This window comes from Zonotrichia albicollis, chromosome 1, assembly GCF_047830755.1.
Source record: "Zonotrichia albicollis isolate bZonAlb1 chromosome 1, bZonAlb1.hap1, whole genome shotgun sequence".
NCBI classification, from domain to species: Eukaryota; Metazoa; Chordata; class Aves; order Passeriformes; family Passerellidae; genus Zonotrichia; species Zonotrichia albicollis.
In genome coordinates, this window is record NC_133819.1 from 103,776,085 (window position 1) to 103,799,059 (window position 22,975).

The following is a 22,975-nucleotide window of genomic DNA, read 5'->3' on the forward strand; positions in this document are numbered from 1 at the left end:
AGCTGTAGTATGAGAGTGAGGACACAAAGCTGCTTGCTGTGCTTTCTTTGGCTGGCTCCAGTTTTACAGCACTGAAGTTCGCAGAGTGCCTTTTGGAACAACATCAGACAGACTCTGCAACATAAACTCTATGTCAGAACTAGGGGAAAAAAAGACTAATATCAGTAAAACAATAAGAAACACTGCAAAACTCTTTCCTCCTCATCTCCTTTGACCCTTTGCCCCAGCCCCCCAAGGCTGACCTGTGCAAAGTGTGTCTGCACGAGTGCAGCAGCTGAAATAATGTCTGGTTGACACTTGGGAGAGAAATCCATGATTCTTGCTGCATTTCACGTTTGGGATCACACTGCCAGCATCGCCTTCTGTCCAAGGGCTCCTTTGGCACACATATCTTACTTGTGCTTTTTGAAACACTGGATGTGTCCATGCATATTTCAATGGACAGATCACAGAACACAACTTTTTATGGTCCCATAATTATTACAAAGAAGCGTGCTTGGCTGGCATACCTGGCCTGTCAAGCTGGTTGTGAGGAATATGATGTTGGAGGTTTGGATTTTGTTTCCTAACACTAGGGTTTTAAAATGAGTAAGAGCACATTCTGCAACAGGCTGAAATGCTACAAGGTTTATCCAAGGACCATCATTCTTCTCAGGACTGGGATTGTATTTCCCAAGTTTTTCAGTACTGCTGTTCAATTTATAGCAATGGCCTGTACCTGCCAGCTACACTTTAAAAGAGATGCTTTCCAGATGCAGAGCAAACCTGTCTTTGTGTCTTCAGATCTAAATTTTAGAGTGGTTTTGAACTGGGAGTTGACAAGCTGGGAGTCATTCTGTCCAAGCCGGATCTGTTAGATTTAGAGCTTCTCAAAGGTTGACTGATACATTTAAATAGATGCTGCCCCCATTCCAGACAGCTTAGCAGGATCATTTAAGAGCTGAAATACTGTGCAGTCGGCCACATCCTTGAATTGGGTTTCCCATAAAGCTTTGGAAGTATTGAGCAGTTGCTCTGCCTGCAATGTCTCCTTGAAACTTCTGGATGAAAAAATGTTCTGTGGTTCCAGCAGATGGCTCAGCAACCCACTGCTGACTCATTCCCCCTTTTTGCTGCTTTGTTGCTGCAACAAAAGCAATTCCCAGCACATTCAGACACTGGTCAGTGCTTTGTAGAAAGGGGAACCATCCAAACACCATGGAAGATCAGTACAGCCATTCTCAGGAATCTCTTTAATGATGTAAACCTATCCACTGACAATAGCTCTAGTAATGGATCAGTTTCACAATTTTTTGAGTAACATCTCCACCAGCCATTCTAGCATTGGTGTCTTTAACGGAAGGAATTATATTCCCCTCACAGCAATCATACATCTCAAGAACAAGAGCACTTCCCACAGCAGCAGGCACAGAGGGAATGGCAGGGAATGCCCAGGGCTGCAGAGGGTTCTGTGACAAGACCAAGCACAACACCATCTCTTCTTCAGAACAGGGCATCTCTCAGGTTCTGCATTTGTGCATTTTGAAGCATACAGCTCACCTCTTTCATATACTGGCACAGTATATATGTAACTCCACTCTGGTGAGCTGCATCCAGCTCCAGGGATCCCAGCAAATGCTACAGGAATTTGGTTTGCTCAGCCTGGAGAACAGAAGGCTTCAGAGTGACCAAAATGCAACCCTTCAGTACCTGAAGGGAGCCTACAAGAAAGGTGGAGATGGACTTTTTACAAGAGGTTGTAGTGACAGGACTAGAGGGAATGGATTAAAACTGAGAAAGAGCTGATTTAGAATAGATATTAGGAAAAATTTTTCACTTTCAGAGTGGTGAGGCAGTGGAACAGGTTGCCCAGAGAAGCTATGGATGCCCCATCCCTGAAAGTGTTCAAGGCCACTCTGGATAGGGCTTTGAGCAACCTGGTCAAGTGAAAGGTGTCCCAGCCTATGGCAGGGGGGTTAGAACTATATGATTTTGAAGGCTCCTTCCAACCCAAACCATTCTATGATTCTGTGATTCTATGACCTCACTATTGGCTGGACCAGCACAATAAACACTCACTGGAGGTAGTTCAGTATTTACTAGATTTAATCTAGAAAAAGAGGCTTAGTTGGATGCCAAGAGATATTAAATTAAACAAAATTTTATCATGTATGTAATTATTTATTGAGCTGAGAATCCATACAAGGTAAACAAATGTTTACACTATCATACAGTAAGCATTTCCAGGGCTTAATAAAAATGATTGTCACTCACTGTGCTTCACCAAAAAAAATCATTTTAATGAATAAATAATTTGATGAAATCAAAAAATATTTACAATATAAACAAATGAAAAAGCTTTGGATATATTAATCTGAGCATCCTGTCTTTTGCATTTTTAACTGCATTTCTATCAAGATTCTCTCTATGAAATGGTACAAAGTGGATAGAAATTAAAACTCAACAAAGTTATCATGATTTGGTACATGTCTTTCTGTTAGTTCAGATAAGCTACATATGATTTGTTTATTATGCACGTGTTAGAATACAAATATAACTAAAATCATATATTATCAAAATGCCAGACAGCATTCTCCACAGAACAGAAATGTACACTAGGCTGTGACAATAACTGAGAATCACAGGCAACGAAATGTAACAGAAAAAGTACAAATTCCTTCATAAGAATATAATTGTGCTCTCTTATTTACCAGAGGACTATGCTGCTTCACCACATCAATGGCTGAGCATGGATAAGGTGTTCAAGGACTGCCACGTGGTTTGGTGTAGGCTCACAGGGGTGCCAAGCAGCAGCTTTGGAGTGGGAATCGGGCAGTGCAAGCGGTTTTATAAACATCTCTTGGGGCTCTTAAAAAGAGCCAATTATACAAAGCAGTAGAAGCATAACACTGAGAAGTCTTCATCTCGTTTACACAGGCATCATGAAGTGACTTGCTTTGTTTGTGGTAGTGAAAGGAGGAGCTCTGTCTGTGCTGTTTAGACAATCAGCCAGAATTCAAGTATTCTAAAGCCACTTCATAGCAGAATTTGTATTGATCCTGAAAAATCAAAAGGAAACCACAAAGTCAGTTATTGAAGAAACTTAATTAAAGGGGTCAATATTTCTCTCTTGTTAAAATTATTTACTATCAACTGTTGTCAGTGGGAACCAGTTTGCAAATCCAATTTATGGTCAGATAAGAAAATCTTTATATTAACCAGACAATAGACACTATACATAGTAACTTATGGTGCTGCTCATGTTAGATGAGTATTTAGCTGCTGTAATACACTTGTATGAGAAAAACTGACTGCACATAAGCAAATTGACTTGCAACCCCTTCTGTCATCTGTGAAAATGCTCATGTAGCACTTTATGAGAATTTGAGTTATTGAAATTCCTCCCTGGAAACATTTATCTTAAAATAGACCCAGCGTTTAGTACTTCCCAGATTACAACTTTTTTTTTAATGTCATTCAGACGCTTGCTGCATTTCAGGGCAAGAGTACTTACTGCTGGTCCTCTATCTGCAGCCCAGAGCCAACCCACAAGACTGTGTAATAGCCTTGTGAGATGGGGCCCAAGCTAAATGAATTGGATTAATTCCAATTAATTTTTAGCAACTGCCAGTGATGCTCAAGTTAGCCTGGGTAACAGAGGAACTGTAAAGAGCCTAAGTTTTCAGGTGCCAGCCCTGTGCTTCAAACACAGACCTGCTGGTTGTATTTGTAGCTGCTTGGGAACAGAGCAAGTCCCAGGGAAATAAATCCCCTTTCTGAGGGATGCAAACCCACTCTGCATCTTTGGGGACAAAAGGTCATGTCTTGGCCCCTTTCACCTCTACAGTGGAATGGAGAGGGCAGATTTGACTGACCATTGTCCACTCTGAAACTTTCAAATGGTGCAGTCACTGATAACTTCCCAGTTTTATGTGCATACATACCCCTCTCCTGTTTTCATTTTTGCTACTCACAATACTCAAAAATACTACAAATATTTAAATGAAGAAAAAGCTGAAGGAAATAGTAAGTGCATGTTCCCTGAATCTAAGGGCTCAGGCTTCTGAAAATTCAATTTGGAAACACTTGCCAGTTTTATAACTATTTCTGTTACTGAAATGCCTCTTTTGCTTATGCACTTTATTTGATTAATAAAGGATAACTAAGCACATATTGACATTTAGGAACAACAACAGATTTAATCAGCTGATAGCACTCAGCCTTGCCCAACATCACGAGTAGTAAGATCTTCAGATATATTCTCTTTTCCCTGAAGCAAACATTTTAAAGGATTAAATCTTTTGGCCTGTACTTGTGATTTTGGGTCACATTTTAGCTGAGAAGAGAGTCCACTTTACATGCAAAAGACCATATACTATTAATAAAATCAAAAAGCTATTAACAAGCATGGATCATTTAGAAGTTCTTTTGTTGAGAAATGCCACATCATAAGAAGACAAGTCTAATGTGCACAAGAACCTAAGTGATGAGAGAGCTGTATGTGTTTAAAGTCCTGCAAGGTTCCATAAACTGCTTGTGTCTACTTCAGAATGAGTAGACACAAGCAGTTTATGGGAATTTTATTCTTTTCTCAGAATGAGAAAAGAATAAAAAAAAAAGAAGAAGGGAAAGAACAGAGCATTATGTAAATTCCTTTTCTGCTTTTATTGCATATATGTTTCTAAATAAATGGAAATTGTTCTATAACTACATAACAGATCAAAACAAGAGATCAGCCACCCATCCCTTTCCCCTCTTCCATGCTCATTTTATGCTGATTTACTGATCTAGCAGAATAACTGTCATTTTCAGTAAGCTGAATACCTGTCTTAAAAAGCAGACATACCTTATTTCCCACTGTGTTCACTCACTAGTCTCCTTTGTACATTTTTATTATTCACTTGATGGTGGATATTAAAAGTCTCTTTAGGCTAGCTAGCTTCAGAGAGGTATATTTAAATTTATTTTCTAGAACACCTGTGGGTAGGCCCAATAACATTTATCACCAAATGCTTCGGGCATTCCATAATAGATATTTTGCAATATCATGTGTTACCTTTGTATGACAGCTGAAAAAAATTATTAGATTTCCAGATGTGGCATTCAGAGTTTTACACTTGGAGGAACACCAAAGGTTTCAGTGAAACTGAGATGAATCTAAGTATGGATGGTAAAGACTGCCTTTTATGTAGTCAGAAAGTGCATGACATGTATTGATAAAGCAGTCTTAAAACTGTTTTTTGTGAAACAATGCAATGACTTTGAGCATTTCATCGTTTACCATAAAATTTTACAAGGTGGATGAATATTACTGTTCTTCTTTTTCCAGTAGAGAAACTGAGGCAAAGACACATTAATATAAGAAGAGTCATAAAGGATAAAGTCAGTAACAAAATCAGGAAAGGAACTCAAGTCTCCCAATTCCCTTTACCATGAAGCAATTTACACAGAAATTGAAACCTGGCTAATTCAAATATTTGTTCCTGCAAGGTGGCAGACCACAACTGAAGAGATGTCATTCTAACTCTGCTCAGTCAGTGCATTATGTGATAATGGGAAAAATCCTGGTTGTCCCTTGCCTTTATTCCTCTGTCAGTAAAAATAAGGAAAACAATACTGATCTCTTTCACAAGTGCTTTGAAATTTCCTAATTAAAAAAAGGCCCTACAAGGCCTTTCTGTGCCTTCCAGACATTCCCAATACCACTCTCAGTTTACTAAAAGATATATTTTTATTTAAAATAACACATTTAGCTTTTTTGATTAAAAAAATTCTCTTCTGAAAAATGGAGACAATTGCCTGACAAATCTATACCTGGAGAACTCTCACAAATGGGAATTTATAGAGAGCATTTTCTTTACACTGGTAATTTTCATTTTATTTCTATAAAATAAATGAATAAGAGATCAGAGAGTTCTGTGGGCTTAAGCTCTAGGAGGATGGAGAACACCAGCCTGCCAAATCCCTGCATAAACTATACTACATGAATGAAGTAGAAGGACATTTTTCTTAATATCTAGGAAATAAAAATGGATGGTTCTCACCACGATGATTCTCCTCCTGAGGATATAAATGAGAGGAAAAGAGGCCAGTCAAGCTGCTCCCTCCCATCACTGTGGAAGTCTGATAGTTTCTCACTGACACAAGACTCACAGCTCCACACTGCTGGCGCTGCTCATGAGCTCCCTCCTTGCTCTGCACAGCTGACAACATCTGGCCTTTTCCCTGTGCCTCGCCAGAGCTGGGCCTAGGGGAGGGTTTGGGACTTCAGAGACAGGCCAGGAGAGAGCACTGTGATGGGAAATGTGGTGGGAGCCACCCTGCCACAGGAGAGGGGAGGCACAGCCATCCATGTGGTGGGGAGGTGGATATCCCTCCCTGCCTGCTTTCACCTGTGTGTCCAAGTCCTGCTCTCTCTGCCTGTTCTCCAGTGTGTGCCACACTCAGCTCAGCTGAGAGGGTCCTCTCCTAAAAGTACAAGAGGTTGGACCAACTCAGTGAGATGTCACCTGCCTCACCCTGGGCATGCTACAGAAAAGTTGCTGAAATGACCCCAATTTGTCTAACCAGAGCTTGCAAAACTGGCTCAGATTGGGTTAACATCCCTGGAAATGCCCAGATGCTGCTTCCTCCTGCATGTGATACTAAATCAAATGCAGCTGCCTCTTAAGCAGCCACCTCTGCAGCAGGATGTTGTAAAAGTGTCTTTTATAGCCCAGGCTTCAGAACAGGGCATCGAGCTACACCCATCTCCAAGTACAAAACTACACACTGGAGTGTAAGAACCTGCTGGTTTAAGCTGTTCTGCAGCTCTTCTGGCACAGCAGCTGGCACTTCAGCAGTTCTCCATTTAGGAAAAAAGCTCATAAAACACTCTCTAGGAAAATAATTGCACATGGCTCCTTGTTTCTGAACTTCTTTAATCTTTCTATGAGATAGAGCAACCATAATTAAATGCAATATTCTGGATGTCAAACTGAAATTCATGGCTTTGATAAATATTAGGCGATTAAGCTATTTATAAAATATATAATTTGAAAATCTGGCATTTAATTTTACATAACTATTATTTCTACCATGCAAGTGCTGCTCTCCACTTGGTTCAGCCTGCTAGAAAAGCAAATTAATAAGGATGTTCATCTGAAAGTTTAAAACTCTTAAAAAATTCAAATGAACAGAGACAAAGTCTCCTTGGGAAGAAAGCAGTGTAAAAATACTCTTACAAGTGAAGTGACTTCATTATCCCCTTTGAAAATGACTCGCTTGCTTTGTGAACAACTCCCACTGCAAATCCTGGAAATCTTACTGACTCTTCGGAGAAAAAGAACATTTTCTATTTAATGGTGCAGTTAAAAAGCTCCTACCAGAAGGTCCACCATGTTAGGCTTATTATTCCTCAGTGTCTTCACAGCATGGAACACGTCAACAGCCCTCTGATGTCGAAGCATTTCACAAACAATGCTGATTGCACAAAACGTCCCACTGCGGCCACCTCCATTCCTGCAGCGAAAGTGATAAAATGGCTCAGTTACAATGGACTCTGTGGCACAAGTTTGTACAGCAACAGGGATGGCTCCAGAAGGCCTGAGTTCCAGCAGAGAGAAACCACAGAACATTCCTGGCCCCAAAGGCTGCCCAACTCTAGGCAAAACATGATTTTTAATTGGAATTGGCATGCTGAAAGATCTCAAAGCTATGATTCAGAAGTCAGCAGGCTGACAGCCTGGAGGCAATTGAATGGCTGAGTTTTGCACCACCCTTCAGTGAACACTGGAGACAGCACAAAGAGGATGCTAAAATAAGGATAAAGTACTTTTAGTTTCAGTTCAACACTGCTTTGCATTGTAAACACACATAGCTGCAATGAGCGTCAGGCCTGGAAATGCCACAGAGAAGGCAAATCTTTGAGCTCTTTAATTCCAGATTCTGGTGCTTTCCTCCTGGACACAAAGGCATTTCGGAGGAACTGCAAAAGCACCAGAAGTCTCATTTGGGGGAGTCCTGGTGGCAGCACTTGGTATGGCACTGGGTGGTGCTGCCATGTCCCCCTGGCTGGTCATCTCAGCTCCTGGCAGCAGGAAGAGGGGCTGGCTGCCTGGCAAGGGCTGCTTCTAAAGGCAGATGTATTCCCCCTCCACCCACAGTTATCAGAGGATGAGAACCCGAAGCGAATCGCTAACAAAGAAGCCAGGCACAAATGTTCATGTACATGATCAAATACAGTATTTAATAATACTTTATCCCTGGTTATTTTTAATCTTCAAGAGAATCTCTTTCTTTCTGGAAGCCCCATTATTTCTACACTTATTCTAATCAGAATCTTTAGGCTGTGCTTCACTGAAAATAATAAACCTTAATAATTACCAGAGTGCAGACTAGTTAGGTAGCAGGTCTTTCAAACAAGCTTTGCAAATGGTTGATTTTCAAAGGAAGATACAACATCGCACATCTGTCACATCCAGGCACTATGAAAAGAATGCTCTCTGCTGCCAAAACAGTGCCTGATATTGTGGGACTGTTTGAGAATTTTAATTAAAATAAAGTAATTTAAAAGGATTATATTAGAGCTTTTTCTTTCTTTACTGCCTGGAAGTGACGCATGTGTGATGTTGTACAACTATTTAATATCATCAGCCACCTCAGAGATAACAGTAATTTGCACTTCAAAAGGGCCTTTTCAGCTAAAGATCTCAAAACATTAATTAATCACACTGCACAATGCTCCTTTGATGAAAGTATTATTATCCCCATACTACAGATGGGGAAACTGAAGAGCAATGACTTGTTCAAGGTCAGTGATAGTGGGAATTATTAATATACTTTTAGATTTTCCTCCATCATTCTGACACAGGGTCCCAACTTCTGAACATGGTTTTCCTGTTTGCAGGTCCCTCCTCTATCATGGCAACATCTTTAAACAGATGTTTAGAGGAAGATGAATACAACTTCAACCGCTGAAGACTCAGTCCCAAAAGATCAGCTACTTCTGAGGGCAAAAGCACGTACAGGTATTAAACTGTACCAAAAGAAGGATGGTGGCAGAATGGATGAGAGTCTGCATGAGTGGAGCACAAAGTCAGAGGAGGACAAAAAAATATACCATTATTAGAGAAAGGTAAGGCAATTACAGGATCATCGTAACTGGTCTATCACACCACTTTTACTCCCGTGCTTTATGGTGGAAAATGAATCACCCTTCCAAAACTACTTATTTCTATCGTCCTTATCTGCAGAAATAAAAGGTACATTGTTCTGAAGGCACATTTTTGATTTACTGTGAATAAGTACGCAACTTTCCCATTTGCAAGAGTCACTGGACTCTTTATATAAAATGGCGTTAACTCAAACCCATCATCTTTTCATAGGGCTTTAACAAAGGACAGATGGGGAAACTCATGAATCTGCATTAAAATGACACAATTCCTCTTGCATTCGAAGCTTTTAAATGAGCAGTTGTATTATTTATTCAGCCCCAGATTAGATAGATGCCTCTTCACCTCGTTACAAATCTTTTAAAGCCTGGCACAAATTCTGTGACAGTATTCCCTTATCCCTCTCTTCTGTTTCCATACTTACAAGCAATGCACAACCGTGCGTCCCTCTCCCTCGTTGTACTCCTCCTGCCACTTGTCCACCTGACGGATGAGCTTCAAGAAGGAGCGCTTAGAAACCGGAGTGTCCCTGTACATGGGCCATCCCAGGAACTGGAACTGCTGCACCATCCGATAGCCGTCCTGGGGCTGCAGGGATCCGGACAAAAGCAGGAAAAGTAACACTATTTGTTTGGCATGAAACTCAGGTATTTGCATCAGGAAGGGAACTTGTTCAAGCAGATGATTGCTGACAAACTGCTAATGTAACTTCAACTGCCCTTGAGGATTGATGACTTTTAATTTTCAATGGAGTTGTTAGAACCAGAGTTTTTAAACAGACTGTTATACAATAGGCTAAAATATAGCAATAGTACATCTGCACAATCAAGCAAATAATGAATTATTAAGATAGGAGGAGCTTGGTAGGAAAGACAGAGCTGTAACATAACTTCAATTATATACTGTTTTCATATATAAGCTTCAGTGTTTTTAAGAACATTTATGTGTTTCTGTCCTTTTTTTACAAGAAAGGTCAAACCCTCTCAAGATATTTTGAAGCAGGAAACATTAAGAAAACCAAATTGAACCCTCAGATGTTTCTAGCTTATAAAAAAATATCTAACTACATTTTATTTTATTGTGTTCTACTGCAGCAGTCAGAACCCCTCTGGTGAAACATTACTGAACAGTTGCTTTATGGTGATTTAAAATAAAAAAGGAGCACAGAACAAGAGATAGTGGCAGAAAACTACAGTCCTTTGAAAAGGGCATAACAAACATGCACATGAAAACTGGTTTTGTAGTCTAGAGTTTGCCACTTCTGTGCAAAGTAAGGGCATTTTAGTGCCACTCCTAAAATGAACAACACACAGAAATGGTGACATTAAATTTTATTCTGTAGAGTAAGAGTTAATAGAGAGGACGTAAGATTAACATGATATGGGAATAAACAAAACTGGATGCGGCATTAGATGTGCTCTCCAACTGGTTTTGTGTGCTTTATGTCAAAGTCTGGAATCTACTGATTTCCTGTCCAGTTTCTTTCAGCTGATGGCTCCTCTTCCCAAAGCAGCCAGACCCAGCGCTTGCTGAAGGTCACAGCCTGCTGGAGGCTGTGTTTTTTATATTGCTACATTTACTGCAAATGCCGGGTCTTCACAGTATTAAGGAAGTATTTGAAGCTTTACAATCTGCTTCCCCATTTGGATATTAACATGTTTTTGGTGTCTTTCCCTGCCCATCGAGCTAACAGGTCCCAGGGAAGTTCTTGATTTTTTTTCTGAACGGAGTCCTGCTTACTCCTAACTACAGCTTTTTGGTGGCTGATACGAGTCCCATTGCAAAGGCTCCCTGGATGGGACCAGATATCTGGTCTGTGGTGGAATCTTTTTTCCACTCAGCTTGAAAGAAATGCCTTGTTTAGTCTTCTGTCAACTTTATGGGAGCATAAAAGCTGGATAGAAGAACAACCTGCTTGCCCTTCTGAAGTGGTTACATATGTTATGAAGTGTGGTTATTGGGAGAGGATCTTCACTAAGAGGCTTGGATTGCTATTGAAAAACATAACTAACATAAACTGGTGCACAGCTTTCTTCACATAACACAGGATACAAATATACAAGATGGCTAATTTCAAACTATTGAAAACAGCACTGATTTCAGCATTTTTTGGCTATCATACAATCTGAATGCTGCATTTATTTCATTTGCATTTAACACACTTGAGATATGTATTAAATTTTTTCTTTTACTTTTATTATACATAGAAGTCTTTTTTATCCTCTGTAATTGTGCTGTGACTCAGTATTGCGCCATCGCTTTCAAATAAATATGCTGAAAAATGAAAATGGTTCTATGTGAGTTTAGCTTTCATTTTTATGATTTGAGTAGACTCAACTCATCTACTGAGACAAAACTGTTTTGGAAATAAGATCCTTACCCTTGCTGCATTATAAATTCGGAATATCCGGCTGATGATGTCTTCTTCCAAGTCAGCCGATACAAACTCCACCTGAATGGGACCGTGCCGATGGACTCCATTTTCTGGCCAGTACTGAGGACAGAGCTACAGGAGACCATGGACAAAAAAGAACACAGTTAATCACCTTGGATTTCATGCTCCCTCAACATGGTCATCTGTATGTGAATTTGTCCTACATGTACTACTGGAATTCTTGCACAGTATCTTTATACAGCACACGATGCACCAAGTTCGGTTTCAAGCACTCTGCTTTCATAATGCCTTTCCATGTACCTACCATGCTGGTTCTTGCTGCTGTACTTTCAGTGTCTGGTGCCTGGAGTAAAACACTTCTGACACTCAGCATTACTTCTACAATATATTATGACTAGACAGGGAGAGGCTGACAAATATTGCCATATCTTGGAGACAGCGGAGGCTAAAGACCAAAGGCCTGGGACCTACAACTGCCCTGAACAGTTGCTAATAATTCAAACTGCATGTGATTTATGCTAGGAAAGGTACATAAATTCTCAAAAGTCAGGACTTAACTTTCATGTTTTTCACCTGCGACCGATAATACTGGCTAATATTAGCATTGCTTTAAACTTTCAATAATTGCTTAATTTCATCTTATTAGTGACACCTCAAAATATTAATTATGCTTTCTTCAGTTCTCAGAAAAAATTACTGCTAGGTATCTAAAGATCACAAAGTAAAATTACTATTATCTTGCATGGTTTTAGTGTCTAATAATATAACAATGGCTTAATCCATGAACCAATTACCGTCTGTGTTAATACTTTAAAGATTGAATCAACACTTTGCAAGAAGGTTTTCGTAGCTAGAATCTGCCTATTTTTTTCATAAAAATCCTAATGATTTTTTTTGCCAGGGATATTTAGAGCAGTTTCAGCATGCAGCTTTTGTAAGCTTTCACCAAAATTAAATATGAACTCATGAAATTTTGTTTGCTTGCAGAAGCATTGATGTCATATTTGGAACTTTTTATTTCAATCAGTAAAACAGCTGTGGTCTTCATTCTGCTGCATTGCTGTTGGTGATCCAGAGCTGAGCTGACAAATCACATTTACTCCAGATGTTGTTTTGCATTTCTTACAATACTTAGTCCTTAACAAAGTTGTTTAGAGATGACTACATTTTACGAAAACATAACCATTTACTACACCAATTAAAAAAGAAAACAGGGTCTGATTTGCAGGATATCACATTAACAAGTTAAACTCCGAAATTTTGAGTAGGAAAATATGTTTCCATTTTTTAACCCTCCCTATGATGTGGTCTGCTGAGACAACTGCTTTCCAAATATTGTCTAAATGTTACACAAATTTTTATTATGAAATATGCTGGTTTACAGGATAGCAAAATGCAATGCATACAACTGTTGCAAATGCCAGTGCTCAGATCATTTAACATGTGCACAGTTTAGTACACATCCTTCAAATACACAGGAATACAGTTCTAACAGATCTCTGAAAAATGCTTAATGATAATAAGCAGAGCTGTTTGCTGGGGCTGTTTCAGGAAGCTATGATTTTCAAGTTCTAAAGAAACCAAAAGCATTTAAGTCTGCACATTTTGCATGCAAGTGATGCTAGCGACTCTCTTCAAGTCAGAGCCACAGTGAAGGGTTGAATTTCATTTCCCAATAGAGCACAACAATCCACATAAATGGTAATATCTAAACAGAACTGTAAACACTTCATATATACATAGATAATAATCATAACAGTAATTATTAATAAATCTGAATGTAATGTGTGTTTTTAATAAGCTTTGCCCTCTCTCTACTTCTGTTTGCTCTGAGGGTTTTGAGATTTATTCCTAATGAAAAGATTGTTACTCCATTAAGAGGTAAAAGGTTTAACATACTGCAGAGGCAGGTGCATTAACTGCATATCCCAATAGCTTTTAAATCCTGTGAGGCTAATACATGCTTGGAATAGCCATGCTCTGTTGTAAATTCAAAACACAGCCAACAAATTAAAAAACACTCTGTTCAGCAGTCCCTAACAGTCTGTCTCCCTTGAGTCTTTCCTTATTCACTCAGAAAATAATCTTAGATTCATGAATAAAAGTTTTGTCTTTCATTTCTGTTTTTCCTCCCTGTAGACAGCGCAGGGCTTAGAATCAGAAATTCAGTCTTTAAAACAGTGTGTGGAATTCCTGCATGTTCCTTTGGAAGACCAAAAGGAAGATCAGTATCTTTTAAAAACAAATTCTACATATTAAAAAGAAGAGGAAATATTTTTTAAGTATATGCAATGCCGAACAAAACTAAAAAGATTCTTGATCATTAAATGACCTGCAGTTTGCTCTAAAAAATCACAATTGCTCTTAACAAATAATTAACAAATATTCACATATTCAGAATCCAAATTACCACCACATTATTCCAGCAGAGGGCTGGTGCAGTTTGTTGGAACTAAGGAAATTATATCTTTGTAAGAACTTGGAATTGTGCAGTTGTAAGCCAGGCTTTGGGACACTAAGTGATTAATCCTAGTGATTAAATTGCCAACCAGTAGGTTCAGTTTTCCAATTTTCTGAACAACATGTTCAGCATGTGCAACTCTTTTGTAAGGTAATTACCTTCCCCTACACATTTCATTGCCCTCTTTTCTCTTCCAAAGGATGCTTAGTCTCTACTCTTTAGCTCCTTTCTCCTAGTTTAGCTCCTATCTCCTTGCTCATCACATAATTTTGTGCAATACACAACACAGATTTTCACTCTGCGAACACCTATTCCCTGGTAAGGAGACCAAGGTCACTGACCTGTTTCAGGCAGGCTAATGAATGAATGTTGACTTCTGTTCATGATTTTGGCCACTACAGCATGTTTCAGACTTGAGTCACAATTCTACAACCTTAATTTTTGGGTTTTAGCAGCCTTCCCAAAACATGTTCTCTTAGAATAAACAACAGGTGCATGCAATTTATGTCTGTGTGCACTAACATTTTGGAGGAGAAGCTGCTGATGGTCTGATTTATTCCTCTTCCCCTATGAGTATCTGGAAGCTAAAATCAATGTTTTAGTGTGTAAGTATTTAATGTTGTTTTAAAAAAACTGATTACATCCTAAAGCTGTTCTGTAATGCTGAGGCACTAGCACTCCTCTTTTAAATGAAGCATTTTTCTGGACTTACTTGTGCAGGATCCACGTCATTCAACATAACTACTGAAGTGCAGTGATAATCTAGGACCAGTCTCCAGAAATCTTTGACAGTATTTGGTAAGGGATGCTGTGTAACTATAAAAGCTGATGGTTGCTTGTAGCTCTGCAAAGAAGTAACAAGATGATGAGAAGAATGGCAACAGAGAAAAATCCATTTAGCAAAATGTCAGTCATAGCCCCAAAACTTCAGGACTGAAAGCATTATTTCTATTTTCTGTATAATTAATATATTGTTTTCATCTCTTTTCTGAGATCTTATATACTTCAAAGTTAATAAACTGCATTTGGGAAGGATATAACTTCTGCAAATGTTATATTTCTAAAATGTATTTCATGCCACAGGCATAGAGTAAAATCATCAGAGGCTTTTGCTTCCAATGTAACTCCTACAAGATTTTGAGCAACGGGTTTGTTTTGAGCTGTTAATGGACAGATTAATCTTGGCTGTTTGCATTTAGCTCTAAATTTGAATAATGCCTTTGAAAGGAAATATCTAGTTATTCTTCAGAAATATTGTTGAAATTCTGGTCTATCTGACAGCAGTGAAGATACCCAGGGGATAAATTTCAGTGCTCTATGTTTCTTTTAGTACCAGAGTATGTCATTGACTGAGCTGTTTGCTGGAACATTTCCCCTGTGGATCTCAAACCAACATTTTCACTTACATCCTTCTGAGTGTTGAAAGGTACTCTGGCCATACTGCGGCAATTTTTGGGAGGGGGTGCCACTGCCTTCATTAAGGAGGGTGGGGAAGTCTCTACATGCCTTGAACTGAACCATTTGCACCACAACAGAGATCCAATCAGATCAGCTACTACAGGCAAGTGGTTGGATTCCTGGGCTGTCCTGTGCAGGGCCAGGATTTGGACTTTGGTGGCTTTGACTTTGGCAGGTGCCAAGAGGATAGTGCCAGACTCCTTTTGGTGGTGCCCAGTGAAAGGACAGGAAGCAATGGCCATAAGCTAAAACACAGGAAGTTCCAGCCTGAATGTGAGGAAGAATTTATTTACACTGAGCTGTCAGAGCACTGGAACAGGCTGCCTAGGGAGGTCATGGAGTCTCCCTCTCTGGAGACATTCAACACCCACCTGGACACGTTCCCATGTCACCCGCTCAGGGTGACCCTGCTTGGCAGGAGGGGTCAGACCACATGATCTCCAGAGGTCTCTTCCAACTCTAGCAATTATGGGATTTGGTGAACCTTATGGGTCCCTTCCAACTCAGGATATTCTATGATTGTTCTTTCACAGATAATCACTGAGGAGACCACAGAAAATGATTCCACTGTTTTGGGTACAGATGCAGACATGCAAAACTTTGGTTCTTTGTTTCAGCACATGGCAACCAGCAGGTAATGATGCTCCTCATACATTAAGCATTTGCTTTCTGTCCTACTGGTCCTGCCTTGCTGGAATTTTCATGCAGATGAGAGGTTATCCAAAGGGGTCTCCGTTATTAATTCAATTAGGATTCTCAGAAGTTCTTTTGGGAACACTATTCTCAAACTCATTCTGATACTGAATAAGGAAAACTAAGCTTGCTGCCTCTTTTGCTTGAAGTGAGCTCTGAAAGGCTTAAATGAGGTGATTAAACAACAACTCAATGGATTCAAGTGGAGAGGGGGACACACTTAATCTTGCTTGCTGGAGATTGAGCGTTTGGAGAGATGAACAAATGTCTGCCCTTGTCCACCAGTGCAGGGATGCTGCAGAAGCATGCTTCAGGTGGAAAGCAACCCCAATCACCTCCTGCCTGGAACCTTTTGCCCAGACACAGATCTGCATGTAGCCTGTTGTTTCAATAGTGAAGAAGGGAAGCATCTTCAAAGCAAGTATTAAGGCCCTGCTCTTTCTGAGCATTATTTAATTCACAGAACAAAACAGTACTGAAGTCTCCAGGAAAGAAGACAATGTAATGCCACAATCACAGACCACAAATTAAGGAGCTCTGTTCTAATATGAAATGTCATTGACCTACTGTGAGAAGCTAGACAAGTCAATTACACTTCTGTTCTCAGTTTCTCTACATAGATAAACACAAAGATAAATTTTCACAGGAATGTTTTGAACTTCAGCTCATTTTAGGAAAAGGCTTTGAGAACTTGGAAGGAAAGAAATGAAAAAAAACTGCAATAAACTGTTATTACCCTAGCTTCACTTTTTAAAAAGGCCATTTACAATGTGTTCCTTCCTTACTAACCTCTTTTTTCTTGTTGTTTATGTGTTTGACAACAGTAATGACTATAGCTGTAAATTGTCAAAAATAGGCTATAAATATCTACAGACTGTAAAGGCAGTTTAAGTGTCTTTTTACTGTTACTCTATTACAAGGATTAGAATTGCCATAGATGCATTTGGGAAAAAACTCCACACACACATGAAGAGAAACCATTCATTCAAGCAGAAATAAACAGGAAGGCTGAAGTAATGGCTTGTGTACTATCTAGTGTTGACAGACAATTTTTTTTTTGTTAATTACTGTTTAAATTATAAACAAAGGGAACTGAAATATTGCTGCAAACCTTATTATTCTATTTAACTGCCTGTATCTCTTAATAGGTAACTCTTGTTTTCCTAGGCCAGATGGTTAAAAATTCAAGCACTAGGGAGAAATCCAGACACATTCAATTTATCAAAACTCCCTGAATTGCTCTCTGAGCATGGCTTTGGAACCTTGGCTGTGACATAACATATGTGTGATCCTAAATGTACTTGGAAGTGTAAAGATTTTGTGCCATGCTTCTGGGAAACAAAACAAGCCAGAAGGTTTTCCTTCTTACGCTGACTCCATTTTCTAGCACGGCTCAGTTTGGAGGGCTGCTTATTGCCTTTTTATTATTAATGCTGTGGTGCAGACTTACATCCATCAGTGCAGCATTGATGTAGTTACTGCTCTCCCCATCTATTGTGATGAGGAAAGGCAGGCATCTGTCTGGAGGCAGCACATCCATGCAGCGATTCTTCTCGTGGTTTCGCGGCAAGAGCGCGATGCTGCAATCCTCAACGCGCAGCGTCGGAGTCACCATATTTAAAGTCTTTCAAGGAGAGTAAACAATGCAACGGAAAAATTAGCACAGCACTGAAAGCAACCCAAAATATTTAAGAATAGATCAGCTCAGCATTCAGCTTCAGCGGGAATCAATATGCAGAGAAATGAAAACACATCACAGTCAGCAGGCTTTGGAAGCAGAGAAATCCTGGGAGCATACGATTATGGAAAACAACCTCACAGACAGCTGTGGAGTAGCCTGCCTTCTGGAGAAAGGACAGCAGAAGGATCAACATACTACCCTCGAGTAAAATGAATATTTTACTACTACCCCACTGCATTATTTTATGATTCAGCATTACTCAGTAGAGATAAGTGACATGTTATTTTTCCCTTTTTTTGCTTCTTTCTCTTTCACTCGTAGACCTGTTACAAAATTCATATGTCTATAAAAACTTAAGCAGAAGTCTTTACTACAGCTAAACTCTACAGCTTCTAGGCAATGTAAGCCACTACTTACCCTAAATTCCTCTTTGATCTGGCTCGAGTTTGTTTGAGGATCTAGTTTGTTCATTTCATAGTAAGCAGACCTAACTTGAGAAGCTGGAATAGTTGTGTCCCCGCAAAGACAGGCTTCCAGGATAGCATCATGGATGAATACATACTGTTCCTGGTTAAGCAATTAAAGTAGATAGTTACTGACATGGAATGCATAGATCATTAGTATTTTGGTAAATAAAACATAGCAACTAATATGGTTGCTACTTCACTCTTCAGTTTACCAGCACTGAAGCAAGACCAGAAGTAACAACCACAGTTTAAAAAACTTTATCCCACTCATTTGGAAATGAATATATAAAGATTGGCTTAAACAAACTACAAGTAGATAAAGAAGTGCAGCAACACTCCGTAACACAAAACTTAGAATGTTTCTGGTTTTCTCATTCCTCTGGGCAGTTCTGTAGGTGCTATCATGAAACTAAACCTCAACAAGATGAACTCCAGAATGAATCCTTCCCAGAGAGGAAACATTCCTGATTCCCCCCCATTTTTAAGAAACATTATGAACCTTCAGTGAGGCATAACTGCACTTATTTGGGAAAGGGCTCTTAAGGTTTGTGCAGCAACTATTTTGTGCATATGACTGAGTAAACTACTTTCTGGAGGGTGCCAACTACAAAGCTCTATCTTTATGGGCTAGAAGGGCATTTCTTCTTGCAAAGCAGTATTCCAGTAGATGAGCAATACCTCGGTCTGCACCATGTTAACTCTGCGGGATCGAAGCTCTCGCACGCAGTTGTAGATGTCTACGACGCCTTCTCGTTCTGCCATATCTAGCATGATGTCAATGACAATGAAACATCCAGTTCTGCCAGCACCAGCACTGAAGGAGAAGAAGAGCACAGTTGATATGCAGCAGGGTATTGGAAATGTAAAGGGTGCAGGGTGCATCTCACTGGTGCTTGATCAATTGGATGATTACTGAAATTGCACCATGCACTTGCAGAACTTCAGACTCAGCTTTCTTACTCTCATTTATATATTCAAATATGTTTGTTATATATATAATACATGTATTCTTGTTTACAGTATTTTTTGAGCAGACCTACAGTGGCTTTGGCCTGTATGAGAATACACAGTAAAGGAGAAGCATAAGCACGTCTTGAGTTTAACACAAACCACAGCAGAGAGATTTCTGTTTTACCTACCTGCAGTGAACAACCAGAGGCCCAGCATTGGGTGGACTCTTGGCTTTGACCTGCCGTACAAATCCCAGCAGGCCTGTGGCATGGTATGGGACACCATGGTCTGGCCAGCCCGTGAAGTGGAACTGACGTATCTCCCGAATCTCATGAGCACCTCTCTGGTGAAAAGACAAGGGTTGAAATCTTCAAAAACCCGAGCCTTGCTGAAAAGCATCCCCTACCAACACAATCCATACAGACTGCTGGAGAGCTTCCTCACAGCAGGAGAGCAAGCTCAAAGGTTGGATATTAACTGGTTTCAAAGCCTTCCAACAAAATTAGGTAAGTAAACACTAGATTGGTCAGAAACTTTTAGCAACAAGAGAAATGCTCATCTCTATATTTAAGTACTAGTCTGCTTTGCAAACTGTGGCCTTAAGATGCACGCCATGATCACAGAACAGGTCAGCAGCGAGGCTGAACACAGAGCACTGATGACCTTTTTTTTTTCCCCACTGCCCTCCACAGGGGTTTTGCTGCTGACTTCAGAGCACTACAGCTTCAGCATAATTTTCATTTGTCCCCTTCATTGGTCTGAAAGAAAAAGCTGAATAATAGGAAACCTTTTTGCACCTTCAATCACAGGGGCTGTGTTTGTAGCCCTCCACATGCTCACTGTTCAGGTGATTTGCCACAGTCTACAAGGACATGGATATAGTGAGACAAGTATGAATGAGAAGCTGATTGTATAAGTAATTTCCCATGTGACTTTGGGGAACAGTCTGGATATCAGAAGAGTATATGCTAATTTTTATTTTCTTACTGGTTGTATTTACCCTTCCCCATCTCAAAATGCAGCTGCCAGTATTTCATTCTCATTAGAAATCCACAAACTGGAGGCCATACACAGTTCATAAACAAATAGCAAAATTATGGCATATCGTGTCTAGGCTGGACTAAATGTCAACAATACTAGTAACTGGTACTTTACAGCTTTTCTTTTTAAAGATGTATTTCCTGTCTTGAGCTAGATGGAATATAAAAGGTTTTATTCTCTTTGAATAATAAGTAATATAAGCTTCCTAATTTACTGCTATTATGCATTAGTCTGGGATTTTCAGTGGTGGAGAAATTTTGGACATGTCAGGACTAGAAAGGCCTTAGTGTATGCTGGAGCCTCTGATGCTCTGACAGCTCAGGCTGGGGGTCTGTGGAGACAGGGCATCTACTCAGAGGAATATCTTATCTCCCCTGAAAATAGACACAAAAAGGCAGGCAAGGGAGAGGATTAAGAGCATATGAGGCAGTGGTGTGGACTGAGGAGATCACACCCTTTAAACAGAAATGATCTTCTATCCTAAAAAACAATTTTAAAACATCATGAAATCCAGGATGCATTTTAAGACAGTCTAGCACACACATTTGAATACAATTTAGTCCCTGCTCTCTGGGGATTTTAGAGTGTGGTAGTTAATGCATCTCTGCTACTGTAAGCAAGGCCTTCAACTCTGCAAATAGCTCTGCTTAGGTGAAGGTAGTGCCTCAAACACTTTTATACTGCTTGCAACAGCTGCCCATGACCCCCAAAGAAACAAAGATCCCATAGAAAAAAAGCAATGCCAAGACTATACACGCTGAGGACTGAAGTGAGTATCCCATACAAATTCTTCTTGCAGTATACAGCTGAGATTTTCAAACAATTTACAAAAAACAAACTGCCCCTCCAAAGCAATGTGCCTGGCTGCTACACAGATCAGATTATGTCCTGAACTGTACATACCCTGCCTTAGTTGTGAACAGCCTGTCTGTCACGCTGACTGAATTTTTGTCTGTCGTTGTTAACAGATACTTAGGAAAGGTTTTGCATATAGGATACTTTTATAATGAGTTTTCTTATTATATCTACAAAGGAATGACTTTTATATCTAGCTTTCCTGCTGGTTTCTAAACCCAAAATAGCACACAACTGCATGAATCATAAAAGCATATGCTCATCTGGGAAAGACTATACAGCTGAAACAAACAGAAAATGCTGTACACTGCTAAACCCTAGGATGTTAAAAAATTATACAAAAACTTACGCTGCTGCTGTATTTTACTATTCATGTATGACTTACTCATCTGAGTTAACTGTTGTGCTGTAAAGAAACTGCTCCAAAGGAACTGCTTATTCACACAATGTAAAGCATACCTAGGAAACAGTCTTCAAAATCAGACTGCACTTTTGGCTTCAATTTTCTCAGCATTATACCCCGACTACTCAATATCCATTAAAAAAACCCAACAAAACTGAAGTAAGCGATCACTTTATCTTCAAGCAAATCAACTTCTAAATTGTACTTTATGAGCAGGTATGAGATGTTCCTCAACAAACCAAAGGAACTAAAGGTTCTTGGAGAATTTGATTCCCCTGATTTTCTGAACATCTATGAAGAACCTGAGGCTGCAATTAGATCTTCCTTTTCCCTCCTGCTCATCTGCCACAATGGACAAGGCCAGTTCTCTTAACTCCACCCTTGCAGTTCCTATGTGTTAAATCTTTAATCATTCTGGATTTCAGATGTTGTCCCCAGAAGTCACCCTGACATAGGGGGTTAGGCCATCTAAGGCACAGAACTCTGTAATTTTTTCCTGTTGAATTACTGAAGCTCCTGTTAGTGAAATCTGCAAGTCCTTTGGAATGGAGGCTCCAGTGTTAATTGTTACAAACCACCTTTCAATTAGCATTATCTGCATGTTTGGTTAGGGTGCTCTCTGTCTCATCATGCACCTTGACTTAGGGAAGGTGAAAAGTACCAATGATGTTGAAAGAAATGTACAGACTCGATGTTCCAGTAACATTGGAGGAGGTAAAAAATATGGAAAATAGAGTAAAAACAAATGTACTTTACTCAAAGTACAGTGACACTGCTTTTAGAGGCTTACTGAAAAACTACCAACTATTAAAAAGCAGTGTCTAAATGAAATCTTTTCAGATGGAGATTTTTAAAAAGAAATAAAATGTTTAGTGCCTTTTATCTCTATCTGTTCTAATGCACTTATTCAAGACAGTTTGGTTATGTTCAACTGTAAAATCCTCTAGGTCTTTTCTTCAGTCCCAGTTAAGAAGCGAAAAGCTAACATCAAAGCATGAGCTTAAAATTTGCAGAATAGAAATCAACCAGTGCTTCATCTACTTCAAAGTGTAGCCAACGTTTCTCATCTGTTTATTAAAAATACCTAAATGCAGGGAAACAACAGGCTTGAGTGAATTCAGTCTACAATATGTATAGTGGTAAACATGATACAATATTTCAATTCATTCAAACCACGTAATTCTATTATCATTACCCTCAGGTTGCTGTATTGATGCATATTTAAGTATTAGATTGAAGAATAAAAGAGGAAAAAACCCTAATTCCTTTGTTACTCTGGATGTGTGTACAGAGACCCTGTGGGGTAGTCATTTTGGCAGTTTCAGGTACCTGGGTGCAGGATTCTTTGATGCTAAATATTATGTTCTTCAAACCCATAAATGAATACTATTTCATTATTAGAGAGAGCCAATAAATCACGGGTACTGCAACTAAATAAA

General features: G+C 39.4%; 1 protein-coding gene across 11 annotated transcripts in view; it reads right to left on the bottom strand.

Annotated features, from left to right (window-relative positions):
* Positions 1-2,139: 2,139 nt before the first annotated feature.
* PTPRM (protein tyrosine phosphatase receptor type M) overlaps positions 2,140-22,975 on the bottom strand; it is a 443,069-nt gene continuing 422,233 nt past the window's right edge. For all 11 annotated transcript variants that reach the window (XM_074548727.1, XM_074548743.1, XM_074548708.1 and 8 more), the window contains 9 exons: positions 19,426-19,580; positions 18,965-19,100; positions 18,237-18,386; positions 17,589-17,762; positions 14,700-14,831; positions 11,512-11,637; positions 9,556-9,719; positions 7,344-7,479; positions 2,140-3,038 (listed from right to left, as the gene is read on the bottom strand). In XM_074548727.1, coding sequence (XP_074404828.1) covers positions 2,985-3,038; positions 7,344-7,479; positions 9,556-9,719; positions 11,512-11,637; positions 14,700-14,831; positions 17,589-17,762; positions 18,237-18,386; positions 18,965-19,100; positions 19,426-19,580 — 1,227 coding nt within the window. In that variant the 3' untranslated portion in view covers positions 2,140-2,984. The remainder of the gene's footprint in view (positions 3,039-7,343; positions 7,480-9,555; positions 9,720-11,511; positions 11,638-14,699; positions 14,832-17,588; positions 17,763-18,236; positions 18,387-18,964; positions 19,101-19,425; positions 19,581-22,975) is intronic.